The 21,248-nt window shown below is 46.8% G+C and overlaps 1 protein-coding gene across 7 annotated transcripts in view; it reads right to left on the bottom strand.

Annotated features, from left to right (window-relative positions):
* Nucleotides 1-18,945, bottom strand: part of CUNH6orf89 (chromosome unknown C6orf89 homolog) — a 43,091-nt gene extending 24,146 nt beyond the window's left edge. For 3 of the 7 annotated variants that reach the window (XM_040983279.1, XM_040983283.1, XM_040983284.1), the window contains exons 1-4: nt 13,007-13,515; nt 12,620-12,715; nt 6,713-6,920; nt 6,033-6,246 (exon numbers count right to left, since the gene is read on the bottom strand). In XM_040983279.1, coding sequence (XP_040839213.1) covers nt 6,033-6,246; nt 6,713-6,920; nt 12,620-12,715; nt 13,007-13,080 — 592 coding nt within the window. In that variant the 5' untranslated portion in view covers nt 13,081-13,515. Of the gene's footprint in view, nt 1-6,032; nt 6,247-6,712; nt 6,921-12,619; nt 12,716-13,006; nt 13,516-18,840 lie in introns of those variants that run through there. The other 4 variants (XM_040983281.1, XM_040983282.1, XM_040983285.1 and 1 more) reach the window with 4 other exon arrangements.
* Between the last annotated feature and the right edge of the window lie 2,303 nt (nt 18,946-21,248).

The raw sequence follows: 21,248 nt of genomic DNA, 5'->3' as shown, positions 1-21,248 counted from the left end.
ATGTAGCACAGTGGAAAGTGATGGTGCCACTCAAGTGAGACAGATTGAGTGCCTAGCTCTGGTTTAGGCCTGGCCCACCTAAGGCTGTTGGCAGTCATTTGGGGAGTGAATCAGATGATAGATGATAATAAATAATCTTTTAAAAAATTATTCAAGCAGAAGGTAGGCTCTAGAAAAACCCCTGATGGAAGTAGAGGCATGATGACCAGGCTGCTGGCCAGCAAGGAAGGAGAAGAGGAGGAAAAAGGATCCGCCAAGTGGGATAGCCTATGCCATCCATCTGAGTTACGGGACACCAAAATTCTAGAAGAAGGGCTACCTTTGATTTATCTGTAGCCTGGAGCTCACCATGGACAAAGAATGTATTTGCTTGGGTGGGAAGGGACCAAAGGACGGGAAGGCAGTGAGTCATGTTGGGGGCATGTCGCTGGCTCCTTCCCTATTCTTGCAGAAGGAAAGAGACGTGGCCAGACTCCAGCTTACAGAGCTTTTGTCTGATGCGTTCTCTGAACAGCAGGCTGTACCCCCATGCCACAAAGTGAGTGAGAAAGCCTGGAAAATAGCCCGAGGCAGACAGCCACCTTAGCCCAGGGGACCCAGGTCATGTCCCAAACCTCACCTCCTCTCAGCTCTGTTTCTAGCTACCTTGCTGCTGCTCCAGAGAAAGAGCGCCAGTGGAAGTTACACAGCAGATTCTGGTCTTTCAATTTCCAAGGTTGCTTTACTCCACATGTCCTCCTACACCAGTTATTTTAAGTTGAAATAATACAAATAAAAACAGTATGACAGAGAAGAGAAATTCTGTGTCTAAGAGTTCAACATAACCTGTGGCCTGTAGCCTTGAATTCTCACCATGATGGGGAATCATTGCACTGCTTGAGATGTCAAAGTCAGTCTCAGATAAAACATGGCCTTGAAGGTGCAGCAGCTAGAGCCCCCACCCCCGCCCCACCAGCACCAGCTAGGCTCTGCAGGAAAGTGGGTGAGGCCAATGTTTGAGCCTCAGGAAGCTATGTGGCAGACATTCCAAGTGGGAGAGAATTCTCAGTTGGAGGGTCCTCCCATACAGATAGTAACCTGAAAGAAAGCAGGAAAAAAAAATTTCTTCTGAGGACAAAAACCTCCCTCTGGGTAAAAAGGAAGGGGAAGAAGAACAAATGGCACAAGGCCAATGGTGGCACTCCCAGAGCAGGAAGCCTCTTTGGTTTGCTTGTTGCTGGATTCTGAATGTGGCCTGTCACATAGTAGGCTCTCTACAACAACAGGGGGTCACAACTTTCAACAACAGGATTAAGTCCCGAAGGAAGAAAATCAAACAAGTAGCATGTATTCCCAGCAACCTCAAAAGGGAGATGAGATGCACAGAACTCCTTATTTTTTAATAGGTTTTTAATTTTGAAATCTACTCAAGAAAAGGCTGTGCCAATATAGGACAAAGCTCCCATGATCTGCCCTGGGGTGCCCTGCCGTGGAACCCTCTCCAGGAAATCCTTTTAGGAGGTGTCTCTTCTTGCACCCCAACACAAGGCAGAGGCAAAGCCTTGGGGATGAAGGTGCCTCTGCCAGGTCCTCTTCATGGGTGGCAATGTACACCAAGAACCATTTGCACACACTGTTAAAGAGGGAAGGGCCTCAAGAAACCATTTCGCCAACAGCTTGGGCAATGCACTTGAGAGACTTCCAAACCACAGACTCCTTCTGTTTCCATGGGTTCTCACTTGCATAAAACCTGTCTCTACATAGGAGACTTTGGGCAAGTTAGTTAATACTCTTGGCATATCAGTTTCTTCAACTTGGAAAAGGAAAGAAAAGTACAAACTACAAAGTGTCTGTTGTGCAGACTGAGAAATGAATGTAGAGTGGATGGCCTGGCATCTGGTCTAGAAGAAGTGCTGACGGGGCTGTTTTTGCAAACCGATGAGGAGGGCATTTCCCAGGGCCCAAACATTTCATTTTTGAATACAGGCCTAGATTTTTTAAAATCTGGGTAGGTCCTTTGTTCTAAGTCAGCGAATCATGTGCTGGTCGCAGGCTCCCTGGGACCATTGCTGGGTCCACTTGGCCTCTCAGTGAAAGCTCCCACCTGTACAAAGCTCTCACTGCGCCATGGGATAGAGGTCCACCCTTCTCAATGAGCCTGAGAAACTGCCAGCTGCCTCAATACACTCAGGGAAGGAATCAAAAGAACCAGGTTGAATGTGCTGGAACCTGACCTGGCAGGGGGCAGAGAAGGCAGGGATGAGTGTGGGCAGTGGAGAAAACACCAGAAATCAGAGATTGGAGGTCAAGGGCTAGACAGCCACTCTCAGCTGGATACCACCCCTGGCCCTGATGTCCTCTTCTATACACTGGAAGCCTATACCACATTAACTCTCAAGTTCCTTTTCAGCTTTGACATGCAGTAGGTTGGTAGAAATGATGAAAGCCAGATGAATTGGATGGCAGGGGCAAGGTAGATACAAAAATATGAGATTGAGAGGGAAGCAAAAGAATTGAAAATGCCAATGTGATGGGCAAACTATGAGTTAATAAGAGAAAGGCTTAAGTCATGAGGATACAGACTAGGAATATGAGCTTGGCTAAATGCTTCGTGGAAGGTAACCTCAGGGAAATTATAGAACCAACAGCCTAAAGAACATTTACCCTTAGAACTAGAGTATCAATTATACCAGTTAGAAAGAACCTTGTTTCTTCAGGGACTAGGCAGCTAAGAGGGAAAATACCCAAATTATAAATAAGTGTCAGATTATTTACTTTTATTTACTTTCCTGCTGCACAGTAAGCGTATAAAACCACTATTATCTTCATCCAAAAAGTTGAGGGGCAGGATTCCCTAAGGCTGCAATAACAACAACCAAAAAAGGAACTCACTGCTATTTGCCTTCTTGCTCTTCAAGTGTGGTCAGGAAATCTCCCAGCACAGGCAGCAGTGCCTCTCAGGCCCCTCACACATGCTCCAGGTCCTATGGGCTTGCTACCATTCCCAAGACACCACCACAGACCCTGAAGATGATGAGGGGGCTCCCAAGCTGGCACCAGGAAGACAAAGGCCTGTGGGGGCTTGTGCTGGAGAACTGCTGTGCCATTCTCCCCGTGTTTACCTCCCCCCCCCCAGTTTATTTATTTATTTATTGGAAAGTCAGATATACAGAGAGGAGGAGAGACAGAGCGAAAGATCTTCCATCTATTGATTCACTTCCCAAGTGACTGCAATGGCCAGAGCTGAGCTGATCCAAAGCCAAGAACCAGGAGACACTTCTGGGTCTTCCACACAGGTTCAGGGTCCCAAGGCTTTGGGCTGTGCTTGATTCCTTTTCCAGGCCACAAGTGGGGAGCTGGATGGGAGGCAGAGCCTGCCAATATTAGACTGGCACCCATAAGGGATCCTCCCATGTGCAAAGAGAGGACTTCAGCTGCTAGGCTATTATGCTGCCTCCCCCCTTCCCCCAGTGTTTATCTTACAGGCACTGCTCATCTAGCCTAACATGAAGGCAACAAGTTTTTGGTATCAAAGACATTAAGAATGTTATACTTTGGGCCCGGCGTTATCGGCGTGATGGCTCAATAGCTACATCACCACCTTGCAAGCCCTGGAATCCTATCTGGGTGCCGCTTCATGTCCTGGCTGCTCCACTTCCCATCCAGCTCCTGCTTATGATCAAAAGTCTTTGGACCCTGCATCTGCATGACAGATCCCGGCTTCGGATCAGCTTACCTCTGGGTGTCACAGCCACTTGGGGAGGAAGCCGGCAGACGGATCTTTCTTTCTGTCTCTCCTTCTCTCTGTAACTCTGTTGTCCAATAAAAATAAGTAATTTTTAAAGGAATGCTATCATTTTACTTTTTATGTGGCTGGTGCCATGACTCAATGGACTAATCCTCAACCTTTAACCTCCAGCATCCTATATGGGTGCTGATTTGTGTCCCAGCTATTTCACTTCCCTTCCAGCTCCCTGCTTGTGGCCTGGGAAGACAAGGCCCAAAGCCTTGAAACCCTGCCCCCGTGTGGAAGACCTGGAAGAAGCTCCTGGCTCCTGGCTTTGGATCGGCTCAGCTCTGGCCATGGCAACCATTTGGAAAGCGAACCAGAGGATGGAAAATCTTTGTCTCTCCTTCTCTCTGTAAATCAACCTATCCAATAAAAATTTAAAAAATTTTTTTTGTTTAATCTTAGGTTTTTTTCACTTTTTCTGCCCTGTTATAAGTCCAGAGGTTTCTGCTTTTTGTACCTAATTTCCCTCCATGTGTTTCTATTTGCCTCACATCATTATGCATTCCTTCCAAATGCCATGCACAATGCTATGAAGATTGCCTACAGCTTCCCGGAATCATCACACGCAAGGAAATATGGTGAGTCAGCATTCACATTTGTAAGTAAGAACAGCACTGTCACAGAATCAACACTTATGAGCCGAAGTCACACCGTTCCAGTGTCTTCTCCAAGGACCCATGTGATTTCAGCTGCAAGACACACGAACTCTGGAGCAGACCTAATCGTCTGGCTTGCTGACGGCACACCAGCGTTTCCACAATTTTCCAAACTGCAACTTGGAGACAGGACAATCATTGTCTGCTGACTCCTCCTCATCTCTTAACTCAGTAATCCATGGAGATTTACTTTATCAGACGGGACAATGGAAGTAAATGCCACCAGGTCCCATTCACTTCCCCCCATGTACCAAAGTGCCAGAGTTGTCTCCGGGAGGTTGTGAGAGAAAGACAGCAAAGTAGAATAGCACATCTGAACTGGCCTAACATGTGTTTCTGGCTCTTTCCAACACACGTTCTGGGCTTGCCAGAGAGGACTGGGAAAAGGCGCTTTTTTAGTTCTGTGGATGACACTTCATCAACTTTCTCGAAACATACGAGGAAGTTCTATCTGTAATTTAGAAACTAAATAGGGGCAGGTGTTTGGCAGAGTGGCTAAGCTACCACTTAGGATGCCTGCATCCATCCCAGAGTGCCTTGGTTCCAGTCCAGCCCCACGTCCCCCATTCTAGTTTCCTGGGGCTGGGCCAGACCACAGTCAGGAGGACACAACTCAATCCAGGTCTCCCACACAAGTGGCAAAAACCCAAGCACTTGGGCCATTCCCTGCTGCCTCCCAGGATTCACATTAGCAGAAAGCTGGAATTGGAAGCAGACCCAAGACTTGAAGTTAAGCATGCTGACATGGAATGCAGGCATTCCAAGTGGCGTCTTAGCCACTTTGCCAAATACCTCTCCCACCCCAAATGTGTATTTTCCCCCCTGAGGGCTTATTTCCTAAAAGTGATTTTGAATTTTAAAGGATTCAGAACATGGTTACATAAGAACTTCTATAATCAATCTTTGATACCAATGTACGAATTCCTCTGAACAGAAAGATAAGGTTACTACTGCCAAAAAATAAAATTCCCATATAATCTCTCTCCATTCTTTCTCAGAGAGTAAATTTCAAGCATTACCACATGCTACACAAGGCTCAACAGGAAACCCTTCCAATGATTTGTCAGGCTAGAATTCCTGTGCTGCCAATGACACGCTGTTAACTGAATTTAAGTGTTAGTTAAATTCAACTTACTCAGTACAATTGGTAATGCTTTCCAGCACAGAATTAAGTGAACCATGACAGAGAGAAAGACTAAACAGAAAGAGTGGAATATACCTGGACAAAAGCCTAGACTATTAGGCGAAGGACTGTTACAGAACATAGTGAGAGCAAGCTGGACTCGGATGCTTTCAGTAAATCAGTAGCTGTTCACTAAACATGCATCGTAGAGGAGGATGAGAGAGACCAGGATAGGACAAGCTACAGTGAAAGCCTTCCCACCACGTGATGCTGGCTCTACCAGATGTGCTTCTCTGGCAAACTTCCTCAATGTTCTGAGCCTTAGCTTCTCCAACTGCAAAATGGGGACCCTAAGACCCATTCTCAGGACTGATTCTCAGGACTGGATTAAACACTGCAGTTTGAAGGGGATGGCTCCTTGCCTGTGGCATCTTGTGTTGAGAACACTATCCCATAAATGGCAAATGCTCTGTGTTCTTACCTGGAATGGGTCTGTCTTCATCACCCCCAGGCAGAGGCACACCCTTATTCTCTGGCATGTACTTCTTGGTAATGGGTAAGGACATCAGCCGAATGTGATGGATGAGTGAGCGCCAGGCGTGAGGTCCAGAAAGCACTGGCTCAGGTGCTAAGGCGCTAAAAGGCTGAATCACAAAGTAGGCAGTGAGCAAGATTAATCCCAGGGTTACAAGGACCTACAAGGAAAGACAGGAAAGGGATTAATAACATTACCAGCAAAACAAAACACCCTCACACCAAGAAAAAAAAAAGGCCACTTGTGCTATTTCGGATATGCAGTAAAGGACTCTTCTCATCAGGCAGCAATTTACATTCACTTTGGAAATCACTGAGAACTATGAGGACCACAAAGCCCACCAAGTTTCTTTCATGCAGTCAGAGGCTCTATCCAACACTTAAAAAAAATACACACATATATATATATATATATACACATATATACAAAGACAACGTAACCCAATGTACATAGGTTTTACCTATGACAGTTAATAGCATAGTCAAGTTTACCAATAACACAAGATAACAATGTCAATCTGCCTATGGACAAACCAAGGTGCAAATGGTGGGATCGGTCAACAGTTAACATGGAGGAAGAATGGTGAAGTGTCTGCTCAGCCTCAGTGGGGTGCAGCACATTTTTACCTTATACACAGCTATAAGGAGAGGATACTGGGGCGGCCCCCTCTGAGGTTCATTCTTTTCCAGCAGCTGTCTGATAAATTTTTCTATTGCCTTCTCAGACATGCCACACTGATGGCCTGTCTGTCTCACCAAGTCAACAGTCTCTGAGAGTTTGTCATAAATGCTGAGCTCATTGGCAGCAAGATCCATGTCTTCGAATACAAAATCCCTGAGAGAAAGAAAATACAGGTAAAAAGAAAGATGGATTCTTTGCAGTACTCCCTTCTCAAAGTTTGTTTTTTTCAGAACAGTGTTTCTTGGCCACCTGTGGGGAAGGACCCATGGCTTTTATGTTTTTCCCAATCCTACTGCAGAACAATATAGTGAAATACAACAAACACATGGAGACACTGTCAAGTTGCTTTTGTGTGGTACTCGGTGGTGGGCTAGCCACAGGGGACAGAGCAGCACTGACCGCACACCTCTGAGGAGGACTGGTCTGGGGCAAATCCCTAATGGATGTCTGATGGCATCCAGAAACACTCCTGAAATCAACCAAAATATCTGCCACTGGTCACTGACGAAGAAGAAGGGAGATGTGAACAGTGCTGTTGACAAATAACTTCTCTCCAATTATATCAGGCGGATCTTTTAGCAACATAAGAGGAGTGGTCACTCAGAGTAAGGTTCACTATGAGGAATATGCTGCTAAGCTTCATTCCTGGCAAAAGAGAGATTTCAGACAACATAAAAATTATAGCACAGGAGTTTCTCAGATCTTAACAGTTTGCTGTCCCCATGCTTTCCCCACAAATGCAACTTGAAAACTATGAAGGATAGTATTGTTTTATATATTTAAAGGTTTAAGATATTTTAAAACAAAGATCTAAGACCTATAATTTTAGAATTTGATTTGGGTTCTCATAGTTACTTCATAGTATTTCATAAAATAAAAGAACTAAAGTGGCAGGGCCAGCAGGTTGGTGTGGCAGGCAAAGATGACTTTTGCCTGTGGTCCAGGCATCCCATATCGGCATAAGTTCCAGCCTGGTTGCTCCACTTCTGATCCTGCTCCCTGCTAATGTGCATGGGAAAGCAGCAGAAGATAGCCCAAGTGCTTGAGACCCTGCACCCATGTGGGAGACCCAGAAGAAACTCCTGGTTCTTGATAGGATTGGCTTAGTCCGGCCATTTCAGCCATTTGGAAAGTGAGTCAGTGGAGGAAAGATATCTACTTCTCTCTGCCTCTCCCTCCCTCTCTCTTTGTAACTGACTTTCAAGTAAAAATTAAAAAAAAAAATTTTTAAAGAAGTGGCAAATTATCATTTGGAAAATGAGAACTCTTGCTTGTGCTGGGATAGCCATTCGGCCTACTTGCTGTGGGATGCTGGTAAGGATTCTCTTGTTTGATATCCAACAAGCATTTGGGTTTGATTCCCAGCTCTGTTCCTGATCCCAGCTCCCTGCTAATGGAGATGCTGAGAGGAGTCAGACACTTAGACTGGAACCCTGCATCAACTTCCTGGCTCTCAGCTGCAACCTGGCCAGACGCTAGCAGCTGGAGGCAACAGGGGAGTAAATCAGTGGATGGTAGTTTTGTTATCTGTATCTCTGCCTCTTGAATTTAAAAAAAAAAAAAGTAGGGTGTGGTGCAATGACTCTATTGGATGATCCTCCCCTTGCAAGTGTCAGGATCCCAAATGAGCACCAGTTCATGTCCCGGCTGTTCCACTTCCCATCCAGCTCCCTGCTTATGGCCTGGGAAAGTGGTAGAGAATGGTCCAAAGCCTTGGGACTCTGCAAGTACGTGGGAGACCTGGAACAATATCCTGGCTCCTGGCTCTTGGCCTTGGACTGGCTCAGCTCCAGTCTTTGTGGACATTTGGGAAGTGAACTAGTGGATGGGAGATCTTTGTCTCTCTTCGTCTCTATAAATCTGCTTTTCCAATAAGAGACATAATCTCAAAAAAAAAAAGTAATAATGATTTCTTCATACAGAACACTATTTTTCTTCATAAAGAAACAATGGTGCTTACAATTTCTGCTTTCTTCTTCTGTTTTTCTTTTTTTAAGGCAGAAGGTCCTCTTATCTCATATACTTCATTCCCAAAGTGCTTCTAACCTCACAAAGCACTGACATGGTACAAACATACCCTTTCAGTAAGAGGATGCTGCCACCTGTAGGATAGAGGACACCATCAAGTCACTACAAGAGAATCTGAAACGCCACAACCCAGTGTGCATCAGTGTTTCTCTTCTTCTTCAGTAAAACAAAAATGCTTAGTTCACCAGTGATGGGAACATGAAATGGGCAGCCGCTGTCAAAAAGTTGGTGTTACCTTAGAACACAGTAGTTCTACTCCCAGGAACGCACCCAGAGAACTGGGAATGACATCCACACAAAACCTTATACTCAAATGTTAATAGCTACATTATTCATAACAGCCCAAGATGGAAGCAGTTCTAAAGTCCACACACTGATGAGTGAGTAAATGAAAATGTGGTGCATCTGTATTCTGTGATGGAATATTCTGGAAAATGCAAAGGATGAAGTAATGACACAGGGAATAGCATGGATGAACCTTGATAACACTATGCTAACTGAAAGAAGGTCACTACCAAAGACTCTAGGTTATGATTACATTTGTACCAAAAAAACCCAAGAATGGGCAAATCTACAGAGTAGGAGGATTAATCAGTGGTTGCCTAGTGACTGTAACAGGAAAGTGGGTCAAAACCCACTAAACTGCGCATTCTAAAAAGCACCTTTTTTTTTTACTTATTTGAAAGGCAGAGAGACAGGGGTTTATTTTTCCATCTACTGGTTCTCTCCACAAATGCCTGTAACAACTAGGGCTGAGCCGGATCAAGGTTAGGAACAAGGTTCTAAACACGTTTCAGCAGCTGGGAGGGAGCCAGGTGCCAAGGATCGTCTGCCTCCTAGGGTAAGCATTATTTTGTAAAGATTTATGTATTTATTTCAAGGCAGAGTGACAGAAGGAGGGAGAGCATCTTCTATTTGCTGGTTCACCTCCAAATGCCAGCTTGGCTAGGGTTGAAGCCAAGAGCCCAGAACTCCATGTGGGTCTCCCACATGGGTGGCAGGGACACCAGCATCTGAGCCATTACCTGCTGCCTTCCCAGTTGCATCAGCAGAGAGCTGAGTCAGATGCAGAGGTGGGGCCTGAAGCAGGAACTCTGAGAGCAGCTTAACTTACAATGCCACAACACTAATCACAAATTGTACATTTTTTTTAAAGATTTATTTTTATTATTATTTTTTTTAATGGGAAAGGCGGATATACAGAGAGGAGAGACAGAGAGGAAGATCTTCCGTCCAATGATTCACTCCCCAAGTGAGCGCAACGGGCCGATGCTATGCCGATCTGAAGCCAGGAGCCTCTTCCAGGTCTCCCACACGGGTGCAGGGTCCCAAAGCTTTGGGCCGTCCTCGACTGCTTTCCCGGGCCACGGGCAGGGAGCCGGAAGGGAAGCGGGGCTGCCGGGATTAGAACCGGCGCCCATATGGATCCCGGGCGTGCAAGGCGAGGACCTTTAACCACTGCGCCACCGTGCCGGGCCAGATTGTACATTTTAAATCGGCCAACTTCTTGGCATGCAAATTATACCTTTTAGGGCCAGGCACGGTAGCCTAGTGGCTAAAGCCCTTATCTTGTAACCATTGGAATCCCATATGGGTGCCAGTTCCACCTCCCATCCAGCTCCCTGCTTGTGGCCTGGGAAAGCAGTTGGGGACGGCCCAAAGCCTTGGGACCCTGCACCTGCGTGTTAGACTCAGAAGAGCCTCCTCACTCCTGGCATTGGATTGACTCAGCTTTGGCTGTTGTGGCCAGTTAGGGAGTAAACCAGTGGATGGAAGATCTTTCTGTCTCTCCTCTCTGTAAAATCTGACTTTCCAAAAAAAAAAAAAAAAAACAAATCTTTTTTTAAAAAAGAAGTTTTTAAAATATGTATTTATAGAATGAAAATGTGCTCTCTTGTGGCATTTATTATATTACATTTTCTATTTCCATCCCTCCCAGGGCCTAACCACTGGACTCTAAGGTATGAGAGCAGGAAATACCATACGTACTGTTACTATGATATATATATGTATATGTATGTATATGTATATATGTCTTCTATATATGTAGAGGGTATCTGCATATACTTGTTAACAAAGACTGATAAACTGTGTGTGTGTGTGTGTGTGTGTGTGCGTGTGAAGGGGGATGAACTTCATAACAGAACACGATTCTTTCAGAGTCCATCTGTAGAAGATTCCTTCCAATACTGACTTTCTGGAAGCCTGTGCTTAACTTACCACCCTGGTTAGTATATATAGAGCAGGACGATCATTTCAGGCTGCGCAGGCCAAATGCCTTCATTTCCAGATGGAGGAATAACCCCATCCATCTCCTGAGCTTCGTCTGTATCCTACTCACTCCACTCATTCTTTACTAGCAACCAGGAAGAAAGGCTGCAAGGCATAAAGAGCCATACTTAAAAAAAATTAACATGCAGCATCTCCATTAATAGGTCAGCAGTAGATCAGCTCAGAGAGGTGAGATTAGACATGATTATTTCCTTTTCCATATTTCCTAGACTTCTGTATTAATTTTATGATCACAAAAAATCCCACCGATACTCTTAAAGAACAGCAGGGCACAAGGTGAGTCCGAGCAACGCAACGATGAATGGCTATGGCTATGGCACCGCAGGGAAGAAGCAAAGCACTCCTTGCTGCCCATGCCGGAAGTGACTTTTTAGTTCCCCATTGGGTTGGATTTGAAATGACACAGCTGGGAAAATGGAAGCGACACTGCACCAGCAGAGGAGAGGCCTGAGTCTTAGGCTAAGTCTTGACAATCTCCAGTCAAATATTTTGGTTTTATTTATTTCTGTAAAAGACAGATTCTTCACTTTACAAATATGTATATATCTAGAGTTGGGGGGAAAAGCTGAAGCCCAATGCCAAGAGTTGGCATCCAACCCAGGTCTCTTGTGTGGGTGGCAGGGACCCAATTCTGAGCCATTACTGCTCCCCCCGCCCCTCCCCAGGGTCTGCATTAGCAGGAAGCTTGAGTCAGGAACCAAAGGCAGGGATTGAACCTGGATACTCTGATATGGGGGTATGGGTGTCTTAACCAGTCTTACCTGCGAGGCTAAGCATTTGTTCCTAAGTGAAATCATTCTGGCTAAGTCTATCTCCTCTTCCAAAAATAAGATGATTGGACACAAGGTCTTTAAAGCCTCCTTCTGCTCTGAGATTCACAAAGTCTGTGAAGCCGTCAGGAAGGGGAAAACCCAATTCATGAGGAACTGAAGACTAACAGCCAACCGCATTCCTTTACTACCACTTTCTGTTCCTCTGTGCTCAGTATACCAGAAACGTCATGTCAACAAACAGCCACCGAGATCCCACTTGTGTGATTCATTCATTCCATTTCACAGACTCTCCGAAAGCTTCTGTCACTTGTCGAGACAGGAACCCAAGCGTATCTGACTTGAGGGTTGCTGCTTTCTCCTCATTCATGCTGCCTTCCTGGCCAAGCACTGTTCTCCATTCCAAGCCGCCAGTTCCAAGAACAGAGCACACCCCCCCCACCCCATCACGATTGAGTGCCCAGGGACTGGAAATGACTCAGCATAGCAATCCCTGAGAAAAGAGCCTGGCGACGGCTTCTTACAGGATTTTTTGCAACTTCATGTTTTGGACAGTGATTTCAGAGCTAGTATTTCCTGTTTAAACTGGAAGACATTTTGATGGCCACAGAGAGACGATCTGGGTGACTATGTTAAACTAATATATTTAAAAAGTGGCCCCCTTTAAAAAACAAACAGAAAAACAAACACAGAAGCACAACTAAGCAACCAGCGTGAGAGGCTGAGTGACAGTCGGTCAGTCACTGAAGGGGATCCATTTACCTCCAGAAAGAGCGTCCAACTCTGGCAGAAATGAGCTTTACCACAGAGGGGCGTTCAGAGGAGTGGCTTACACCCGCAAGGGCACAGGCAGGATCACTACATGGATAGAAATCAAGTATCATGCACCACCCTGGGCCTCCTGTGGTCCTCCCACCCCTCACTCACCTGGAATTCAAGACCCCAGTGGATGCCTGAAACCACGGCAAGTACCACCCCCCCACACACATATTATGTATTTTTACATATATAAGCCTATGATAAAAGGTTAACTTATAAATTAGGCACATTAAGAGATTAATAGCTAATAATACATTGTAACACAACAGAATAATAGAAGTTATGGAAATCTGGTTTCTCTTTCCAAAGTATCTTGTGCACTGTACTCACCCTTCCTCCTGCGGTGATGTGAGCTGATGCAATGTCCATGTGATGAGATGAAGTAAGGTGAATGACGCAGACATTGTGACAGTGTCAGGCTAGCACATAAGGGTTACCTACCTAACGTCCTGCAGTGGCAGGACAGTTCAGCTGATGACTGAGACAGCTACTAAGTGACTAAAGGACAGGGGGTGGATACAGTGCGGATACTGTGGGCAAAGGGATGGTGCACCTGCTTGGCAGGGATTCAGCTTAAGACTGAGGGATTCCGTGCTGCTTCAAGTGTCTATGTAATGTTTTCAGACTGCAGCTGACCATGGAAAACTGAAAGAGGACAAGGCAAGAGGTGCAGGCACAGAGGTTATCAACCCTATTCTCAACCCTCAGAATGGGAGCCACTGGTTTTTCTCAAGAGTAGTTCTCAAGTCCGGGCTACTTCTCTCCCTGGATGATACCTGACAATGTCTGCAAGATGCTTTTGGTGTCCGATTTTTTTCAAAACTGGCATCTGGAGGGCAAAGACTAGACATCCTGCAGGGGAGGGGATAGCCAATGCCAATGAATAACTGTCTCAATCAAAATGCTACAAGTGCCTAATTGCAAAAACTGCTTTCTGGAGAGGCCTGAGCCAGGGAGACCTGACAGCTTTTCATTTCTGAAGGAGAAGTTCTGTCTAGGAGAATGCAACTGCCCTAATGGTGTGGTCCTCACATCCCCTTCCTAGTCTCAGCCTAAGAAACAAGGAAGTGGTCCAGCTGATAGAATAACTGGAACAGATCTGACCAATACAAATGTCTGTTTAAAATAGTAAATAGATGGGTCCGGTGCGACGGCTCAATGGCCTAATCCTACCCCTTCAAGCATCAGGATCCCATTCATGTCCTGAACGCTCCAGTTCCCTTCCAGATCCTGCCTGTGGCCTAGGAAAGCAGAAGAGTATGGCCCAAAGCCATGAGACCCTGTACTCTTGCAGGAGACCCAGAGGAGGCTCCTGGCTCTTGATCAGCTCAGCTCCTGCCACTGCAGCCATTTGGAGAGTGAGACAGCAAATGGAAGATCTTCCACTCTCTCTTCTCTCTGTAAATCTGCCCTTCCAATAAAAATTAGTAAACCTTTTTAAAAAAAGGAGCAAATAGACCAAGGGTCAGACTAAATGTAAACTGTGCAGTAAGAGGATCAACCCCTGTACCGATAAGTGTCCTGAACACTGATGGCATAACCCCGGAGGTTCATGCCCCTTGATGTTTATTTTTTACTACGGCATAAGAAATGTATTTTCCCTCTTTAGTAAAAAAAAAAAAAAAAAAAAAAAGTCTTTTAAATTAAAGGGACTCACAGGATAGCATAGAATGCATTCATAACAACAGGAGATGGACACTGTACTACATAGCTAGCGTTACACAAAGGAGTTAAGTAGGGGGAAGGGTGTGACCTGACTCTGGATCTCATTCCTGCACTTGAAGATTGGGACGTGTGCAGATGAGCAAGAGTTGTGGCATAGCATACTAAGCCTCCATCTGTGCCGGCATCCCAAATGATTAATGTCTAGCTGTTCCACTTGCAATTCAGATCTCTGTTCGTGGCCCGGGAAAGCAGCAGAGGATGGCTTGGGCCCCTGTATCATGTGGAAGACCTGCAGGAATCACCTTACGCCTGGTTTCAGATTGATCTAGCTCCATCCATTGCAGGTATTTGGGGAGTGAACCAGCAGATTGAAGATCTTTGTCCCTCTGTATCTTCTAACTGCCTTTCAGATAAAAATAAAAAATAAATCTTAAAAAATAACTAGTAAGGTGTTTGTCTCAGGACAGGGTGTCTCATGCCTGGATCTCAGACGCCAGCCACCATGTGCATGTGGTGAGCTGTCCCCGGGCGGCCAGTATGCCATCTGGCGCCAGGCTCTGCCTGCTGGCCGCTTGGCCTGTACCTTCGGGGTTTAGGTTCTTTGAATCGCTGCTTACGTAGCTCCAGGTTGAACCCATTGTGCTTCTAGGACGTGAATCAATCCTAAAGATTCCCAATGACAGTAACTCTCCTTTGAAGAACTTGTAATCACTTGAACAATGCTGACCACCAAATACCAGTCCATGCAAAAGCTATGGCTCGGGGCTTGTCCAGCAGAATCATATCCTGTTACCTGACATGATGATGGATCAGGAGAAGGGTCACATTAAGCAGGGCCATTACATTAACTAGCACTTGAGAACCATATCCGGGGGTAGATTCTGTGAGGGATGTGTGGGCCAAACTCCATGGAAATTCTAGCCTCACTGGTTAGCTCAACAGTTTGGGTGGTGATGGACTATGCTAGGTATGACCAAGGAGCCTGCCATCAATCATAGGTAAAGGAACCTGCAACAGTCTGGACTGGTCAAGGCAGCAGCACCCGAATGTGCATCCTGAATAGGGTGTGGGGTGTAATGGGCTACAACGTCTACCAGCTCATACAAGGCCAAATGGAAGGCCAGACTCTGCCAGAACCTGGCCTAAACCCAATGGCATGTATGAGAACTGGGTCTGGGAGTGGATTAAGTGGAGGAACTTGGGAAACTCCCTTGGCGAGTCATAGTTCCCACTGGTGAACATGTGGTCCAGACCTGGGGGTCGGACAAGCTGGGCAAAGTAGCTTCAACAGCTGGCTAATGTGTTAATTGGTAATGGAAGAGGGTGGACTGGGCAGGACTGAGCAAACCTTAGTCCACAGGTGAAACTAGAGACCAGGATGGAGCAAAGGTCATGCCAAGCTAGGCTCTTGTACCTACTGGTCAGCATGAGCCAGGAACGCTAAGCCACACTGTCTAAGGCAAAGGCCGGGACAGGTGAGGGGCTGTGCCAAGCTGAGTCAGAGCAACCACTGGCATGCGTGTGATCTACGGCTGGGAACAGGCCTGGTTGGGGGGCCAAGGGGACAACCCTAGCTGGGCTGAGGTTCCCACCAAGGGGCGTGTGGGCTGGAATGGGGGCTTTGCTCTGATCAGGAAATGGTAGTAGTCTCCCTTGGCACAAGTATGGACAGAGCCGGGCCAGACTCCAACACCCTCTGGTGTCCTGGAGGACCAGGGTAGATGTGGGATGGACTAGGTAAGGTCTCAACCCCTACTGAGCCATGTGTCAGCCATATGTGGGTACAGACAAGCCATAGCTGGGCTGAAACACCCAACAGCAAGGACCAGATTGAGTTGAAGCCAGTCAGGAAAAGCCACTGTTCCTGCTAGGACAGGAGGTGAACTGGGTAGCACTGGCTCATGGACCCACTTGTATGTGCAAAATCTGGCATTGGGAGAGGTTCTGATGGAGGAACCTGGGCAACTCCTCTGGCAGGACACAGACCCGGCAGGTAAGCGCAAGAAACATGACAGGAAACAGCCCAGAACAGGCCATGGAAAGTTACCCACTGGCATACATCTGGCAGGGGTCAGGGGAAGACCAGGCTGAATCTGTTCATACCATCCACTGGCAAATCCAAGAACAGTGTGGGTCAAGTCGGGTTTGGTCGCAACAAAAGCTAATGCACAATACGGAATGCCAAGGTGAGGCTGCCTGTACTGGATGTGACCGCAGCGCCCAACCAGCACGCGTGAGAACAAGAAAGGGAAGGGGCAGAGCTGGCAGGGGGAATAAAGGAGGGTCCCCTTGCCAGACAGCTACTCCCACTGGAGAGCATGAACTGGGATGGGGGCAAACCAGACTAAGCAGGGCTACAACACCTGTGCACCTCATGTGGACTAGATCAGGGAAAAGCCAGGCTGGGCTGATTATTCCTACTGGTGCAAGCATAAATTAGAGTATGTGAGGGTTGTTTGGGCTTAGCCACAGCATCAGCTGGCAGAAGCTGGCACTAGGGGCTAGTTCTGTCAAGTCAAACCACAGAACTACCTGGAGAGTGTATAATCCGGGAGTGGGAGAGGCCTGGGAGGGAAATAGTGGACTCCTCTCTCTTGGGTTACCACTTCCACGGGAGGGCATGAAAACTAGGACAGGGGCTGGGGTGGAATGGGATGTGGGACAGACTGGATTACTGCTACACATACTGGCAAACCAGGGTAGGGGGCGGGCCTGGTGGGGATTATTGCGGGTCGCTCCAACTAAGCTGCAGCTCCCACTGGTTTATGTGCTGGGCAGAACCAGGCTGCACTGCAACACCCAATGGTACCAGTGGAAGTCAGGGCTGAAAACAGAACCAACCCAGCCATTGCAACCACCACTTGATCATGGCGATGGACTGTGCTGGGGCCTGTACTTGCTAGTACATACAAGAATCTGGTCTGGGAACACCTCAGACAAAGTTTCTTTGGAGATCTCCCCAATCGAAATGTTGGACTCAGAACCCTAACCAAGAAGAGAGAGAAGATAGAACAGGTCAATCAACCATCTCACCTATATGTTGACAGCGAAATACGGGGCAAACGGAGACTCTATGATGGACTATGTCAATCAGTGGATTCTTCAATGACCCCATAGTGTTTGGAGTGGCAAGATTGGCAGCGATTCATAACGGGTGAACTATTAAAACCACTTGAGCAAGAACCTCAGAGCATACCCTACAACCGGGACCTGGGGAGTGTGGGAAATTGGGTGGGCCTTCTCCCTTAATACCCCCTTTAAACATGAAGGAAACAATATGGAAATAATAGTCTTACCTATTCTCCTATAGCCATTGAACCTTTTTACCCTAACTAACTATGTAAAGATTGTAAAAAAAAAAATAATAATAAAACCCATTGAAATTCTAAGGCTTTGACCTTGAATTCTTCCTTTTAACAACATACAACTCTACCACCTAGTATGATCTACCTCCTTATCTTCTACACTAAAGTTTCTCGCAAGCAAAGATACATGGAGAAAGTAACAACACAAGAAACTAATCAGACATGAAAGCCATCTCAGTATAAAATCTGATTAAGGTGGACAAACTTACACACAGGCACTCAAGTGATCTCACTGAAGCCAACATACAGGCTTTTATATTTTACGTAAAATATTTGAATGCCATCAGCCTGATGGGAGTTCAGGTGAGCCAGTGAGGAATCCAGCACTTGAACATGTCTTCCATGTGTAGGGACCAGGATGCAAACCTGGCCCTGAAAGAACGTAGTCCAAGAACAGAAAAGGGCTGCCAGGACTAACAATTGGGCCATGCAAACCTCCTGTCACTTCAATACAGCGAAGCTGAATCAATCAACTCCTAAAAGACCATGTCTTTCCTTAGCAGGGAAACTTCAACACCTTGGATGAAAAGAAATGAATTTATTAAAGCAGAGCCCTCTGCAGAAAATTCTAAAAGAACTATCAAATGAGCAGAGAAGCCGGAATATTATGTATCTGGGAGTACGACCTATCCAAAGGTGAGGCAGGGTCCTAGCATCTTTGGAAAGACATTTTCGAACACCAGGACAATGCAGCAAAAGGGTGACCTCCAGGGTTAATAATGTCAAAAGGACAGAGGACACAAGATGGGGGTGGGGGCATTTCCTTGTAGTAAAAGGTGACTACAAACGCCTCATTTACTCCTGTCAACGCGCAAGTCCCATGCCAAGCTGATCGCCTCACAGAATCACATTGAAAACAAAACGAACAAGTGTCCCCTTGAACGAGTATTAAGACGTTGCAGAGGAGGCCGAAGACGCTCCTGTGGCACAGTGCAATCCGGACGGTGGGAGCTGGACTTGGCCAGCACCACGCTTAGACGTGGCAGGGACCTCGTCCCCCGGCGGAGCCTGTCAGTCAGGGGACGCTGTCACTCAACCCCGACACGCTCCAGGGTCAAGGCTCGCGGCGGCAGCCCTGCACAGCGGCCGGCCTTGCCCGCGCCCCCCTCCCGCTCTCCGGCCCCGGTGACTCACATGCGAGCCCGCGCCCCCTCGGGCTCCTCCCGCCGGGGGGACAGCGGCCGCCGGGCGAGGAGGACGGGCCGACCGCTTCCTGCTTCCGGGACCGCGGCCCGGACGCGGCCCAGGGTCGCTCCGCCCGCCGGGCCCCAGCTTCCGCCGCCGCCTGCCCGGGAGCGCCGGCTCTGGCTCCCCCTGGCGTCCTTCTGGAGCTGTGGCTCGCCTTGCTCTGTCCTTACCCACGTCTACCTCAGTTTAGCAGATTTATTCAAAATCGCTTACTGAGGCCCCTACTACGTGCCGGGAAGTGTATTACGCATTCGCGGATGAGAATGACAGGGATATGTGAATGTATAGCGGTCTCTGCCCTCTGGGCACTCCTGGGCTGGAAGAGAAGCGGATCATTCAACTTCCTACCTGTTCACTTGCTAATTTGAGGACTTCACATTTGTGAAGCCACTAATGCACAAGCTTATGACCGATATAATCCTACAACCTTTACCCTTATACAAACGGGGGCAGGTAAAAGATGCCAGAAGCTGAAGTCAGACTCTTTATTTAAACAAATTAACGGTTTCAAAGTTACAGAGAAAGATATTCTGGTTCACTGCCCAGATGGCCTCAATGGCCTGGCCGCCAGGAGCTTAGAACTCCATCTGATCTCCCATGTGGGTGGCAGGGACCATTTTAAAAGGCAGAGTTTGGGCCCAGCGCCGTGGCCTAGCAGCTAAAGTTCTCACCTTACATGTGCCGGGATCCCCATATGGGTGCCAGTTCTAATCCCGGCAGCCCTGCTTCCCATCCAGCTCCTTGCTTGTGGCCTGGGAAATCAGTGGAAGACAACCCAAAGCCTTGGGACCCTGCACCCGTGTGAGAGACCTGGAGGAAGTTCCTGGCTCCTGGGTTTGGATTGGCTCAGCACCAGCAGTTGCGGTCACTTGGAGAGTGAATCATCTGGTGGAAGTTCTTCCTATCTCTCCTCTCTGTATATCTATCTGACTTTGCAATAAAAGTGAATAAGTCTTTTTTTTAAAGGCAGATTTTACAGGGAGATCAGATTTTCCATCCACTGGTGCACTCCCCAGATGACCACAATGGCCAAAGCTGAGCTGATGCAAAACTGAGTCAGGAGCTTTTTCCAGTTCTCCCATACGAGTGCAGGGGCCCAAGGACTTAGGTCATCCTCCACTGCTTTCCCAGGCAATAAGAGAGAGCTGGATGGGATATGGAGCAGTCAGGACACAAATTAGAAATCATAGGGGCACCACAGTGCAGAGATTAGCTTGTTGTGGCAAAGAGGAACAAAGATCTTTTATTGGCCAATTTACTTCCCAAATGGTCACAACAGCCAGAGCTGAACTAAACTGAAGCCAGGAGCCAGGAGCTTCTTCTTCCAGGTCTCACACATGGAAACAGGGTTTCAAGGACTTGGGCGTCCCCCACTAATTTCCCAGGCCACAAGCAGGGAGCTGAATGGGAAGTGGGCATGAACTGGCACCCATATAGGATGCTGATGCTTGGATGTGGAAGATCAGCCAGCTGAGCCAATGTGTCAGCTCCTGGGCTTATGATGCAGCTTCCTGCTAATGGGAGAGCAGCAGAAAATGACCCTAGGCTGGGGTCCTTGCCACCCATGTAGGAGTCCCAGATGGAGTTCCAGGCTCCTGGCTGCCAGGCTGTTGAGACCCAGGTAAAGCGACAGGCTCCTGATTTCAGCTTGGCCCTGCCCTGGATGTTGTACCCATCTGAGGAGAGAATCAATGAATGGAAGATTTCTCTCTTCTCCCATTCTTTTACTCTGCCTTTCAAATAAATAAATAAATACCTTTTTATTTATAAAAATGGAATTGGAAGATAAGTTCATTTTGTGAAAAAGTTTTTAAATCCATGCATAAGAGGGTTCTGTGTAAAGTTCATGAAAAGTATATCTTATTTAAATAGTATTCATGAATTTCAAAATACTCTTGCATCAAAATAAATTCTCTTAATTCTGTCATTCTTAAACATTTTAAATAAAGTATGTATTTACCTACTAATTCAAATTGCAGAGAGACTACAGCCCCCAAGTGCTTGAATCCTTGTCACTCACGTGGAAAATAAACGTGGAAGTCCTGGCTCCTGCATTTGGCCTGACCCAGCTGGGCTGTTGTGGCATTTAGGGAGTGATCCGGGATGGAAGATCTCTCTCCCTCTCAGTCACTCTGCCTTTCAAATAAATAAATACGTAAGTCTTTTTTTTCAAACAACAATCTGAAACAGTCATGGGAGCAGGAAGAAAGCAATTAAATTTGGAGATGTTAGGAAAAATTAATAAACAGATCTTGGCAACAAGTCACTCGTGCAGCACAGAGGGAAAGGGAACAATTCTTGATCTTCTAGCCTAGAAAACAGTCCTGTAAAAGTCCTCAATGTTATGTGTTTAT

The sequence above is a fragment of the Ochotona curzoniae genome, unplaced genomic scaffold (assembly GCF_017591425.1).
Source record: "Ochotona curzoniae isolate NIBS_2020 unplaced genomic scaffold, NIBS_Ocur_1.0 contig_3819, whole genome shotgun sequence".
Lineage (NCBI taxonomy): Eukaryota > Metazoa > Chordata > Mammalia > Lagomorpha > Ochotonidae > Ochotona > Ochotona curzoniae.
This window is presented reverse-complemented; position numbering and strand designations above follow the sequence as displayed.